The 2,464-nt window shown below is 59.2% G+C and overlaps 1 protein-coding gene across 1 annotated transcript in view; it reads right to left on the bottom strand.

Annotated features, from left to right (window-relative positions):
* The window catches only part of CXCL12 (chemokine (C-X-C motif) ligand 12), a 10,212-nt gene extending 8,325 nt beyond the window's left edge, over nt 1-1,887 (bottom strand). The window contains exons 1-5 of the mRNA XM_011978610.1: nt 1,874-1,887; nt 1,758-1,797; nt 1,412-1,499; nt 866-1,135; nt 30-489 (exon numbers count right to left, since the gene is read on the bottom strand). Of these exons, the coding sequence (XP_011834000.1) occupies nt 30-489; nt 866-1,135; nt 1,412-1,499; nt 1,758-1,797; nt 1,874-1,887 (872 nt within the window). The remainder of the gene's footprint in view (nt 1-29; nt 490-865; nt 1,136-1,411; nt 1,500-1,757; nt 1,798-1,873) is intronic.
* Nucleotides 1,888-2,464: the final 577 nt, after the last annotated feature.

Raw genomic sequence — 2,464 nt, forward strand, 5'->3', positions numbered from 1 at the left:
TTGACCTCAGGCTCCGCTGGGCCACGCACCGCAGGCCCGGTCTGCAGTGAGGTCCGCAGCCTGGGTGACGCCGGCTGGAGGGCCGCTTGTTGTCCCTGTGACAGGGCCCCGCTGGAGAGACTGAGGACCTTAGGAGGAAAGTGGGGAGCGCGTGGAAAGCTGCAGGATGGGGCCTTTCGATGGCAGGAACTGAATGAGAACCAATGAAAAGCAAACGAATTGCTCCCGGGGCTGAGGGACTGCTGGCGGCGGCGGTCCAAGGCAGCCGAGGGGGTCCTGCTTTCTGTGCGTGGGGGCTCAAGCTTGCAACCTGCCCGGCTAGCGGTGCTTGGTCCGCGGGAATGAGACCGGTCTTTGCAGTCAGCGTGGCTCGGACTCCAAGCCCATGGCGCCACCAGCCGAGCCTCAGTTTCCTCACTTGTACAAAGCAGAAGGCGCCGGCGGCCGTCAGTAAACGGGAATATAGCTTTTGTAGCTCCGACCTCTCAACTGTGAAATGAGCTAATCACAGGCCCACCCCGCGTTGTGGGACTGGGGAGATTCAATGAGACCCGCCCCACGCCGCGAAGTCCTCTGCATCGTGTCTGACAGGCAGACGGTACTCAATAAATGGAAGCTGTAAGTCCTTTAAACCTAAGTATTTCCTGCCTTACCCAAGAAAAGCTCCACGCGACCCAAATTGCTGAGACAAGAACTCCTCCCCCCGGACCTCCACCTCCTAGGACAATACTACTGGCGTCTGCCATTTGGGTCCAGAAAACTCTTCCCATGGAGCTGGCCCTCGGCGTTGCTTAGCTCTCCGGATACCACCGGGACACCTCAGATGGCCCCAGCCCGGCGGCGAAGGGAGGGTGCGGGCCGGCACCCAGGAGGCGCGGGGGTGAGGAGAGCGCCCCTTTGGGCCTCTCTTTGTGACCGCGGGCTGCCCCGGCCACCTCTCTGTGTCCTTCCCCGCACAGCGTCCAGCGGAGTGGGGTCAGTCGCCGCGTGCATCCAGGGGCCTGCCCTGGGGACACGTCCCTGGCCCTGGGGAGTCCTGGCCATCGGGGAGTGGGCTGGCCCGCCAGGCCTGCGGTCAGAGGCTCCATTAGGCGGGGGCGGTCAAACAGGAGGCCGCGAGGGCTCCGGAGCTCCGCTGGTGGGAATGGGTGTTTTCTGCGTTTTTTTTTCCAAAACCACTTTGGTCGTTAGATGGCTGTGTGCCGGCACTGCATCCATCCATCCATCCAACCATCCATCCATCCATCTACCCACCCACCCACCCACTCTGGGCACTGGGCTTGGAGCTGGGAACCCCACTGACTTGGCCCTTGCGCTTAAAGAACTGAAGGCAGTGAGGTCCAGTGAAGAAGACAACTGTCGGGCGTCCGCAGGTCTTTTCTGGGCTGGACGGGTGATCCTGGCCGCGTACTAGCAGCAGCGCTGGGGCTCTGGCGCCCCCTGGTGGCAGCGCCTCCCTCCCGGCTCCCAGAGCTCTGGCGAGCTCCATTCCTGCGCAGCTGGTGAAACCCGGGAGGGCGAAGGGGTCCACGGGAAATCTACACCCCGGCGGAGGGCCGCCCTGGAGTTCGGAGACCCGACCCCGCGGGAGCCGGGCGGCTTCGCTTGCCCTTAAATCTAGCCAAAGCAAAAGCCACCGCCTCTCGCTGCGTCGTCTTCTTTTTTTTTTTTATTTGCCACAAAATCAGGTGGGCAGCTGGACCTAGGATCTGTTCCAGAAGCCTGAAAGGCCCGCGTGGGCTGAGTCGAGAGCGTACCAGTGCTTCAGGCCTGGCCGCCGCCCCTCCTGCAGGCGCCCTGCGGCCCCAGAGCAGCAGCTAGTGTGGCACCCATCGGGGCCATCCCTTCCGCTAGTCGTTCGTTGAATACTTACTGAGCGGCACCCATCGGGGCCATCCTTTCCCCTAGTCGTTCGTTAAATACTTACTGAGCACCCACTATGTGCTAGACCTGGGCTACATGTTTGAAGTACTTTTAAAAAAGGCACTAAACGTTTAGAAGCACATGGCACTAAGCCTAAGTACGCACAAAATACTTAGAAGGTCATTAAATGCTAGAGAAAGATGCAGCACAGGAAAGTGGGGTGGGAGTTAGGATTTTAAATAGGATAGCCAAGGATCCATATTTTAGGTACAAGCCTAACAATTTTATAATTTGGCCATTGAAATTTAAAACCCTGTACATTCTGGGGGCCTCTGCACCGCCTGCACAGCAGGCGGCCATCAGACCAGGCCATTTTAACATGGCTCCAGCTCACTGGGTCACAGGGGCACCTCTCAAATTTGGGTCAGCGAAGCTCCCCACCCTTTTCTCTGTGTTCTGTGCTTATGCTTATGCTCAAAAGGTTCTACCTTTCTTTCTCTGCCTGGGGACTCTTATTTCCCATAGAGCCCTACAGCAACCCACCTTCTCCCTGAGGTCTTCAGACTCTGTGCCGCTCTGCCAGGTAATGCAGGGCACTGCG

This window comes from Mandrillus leucophaeus, unplaced genomic scaffold, assembly GCF_000951045.1.
Source record: "Mandrillus leucophaeus isolate KB7577 unplaced genomic scaffold, Mleu.le_1.0 Scaffold197, whole genome shotgun sequence".
NCBI classification, from domain to species: Eukaryota; Metazoa; Chordata; class Mammalia; order Primates; family Cercopithecidae; genus Mandrillus; species Mandrillus leucophaeus.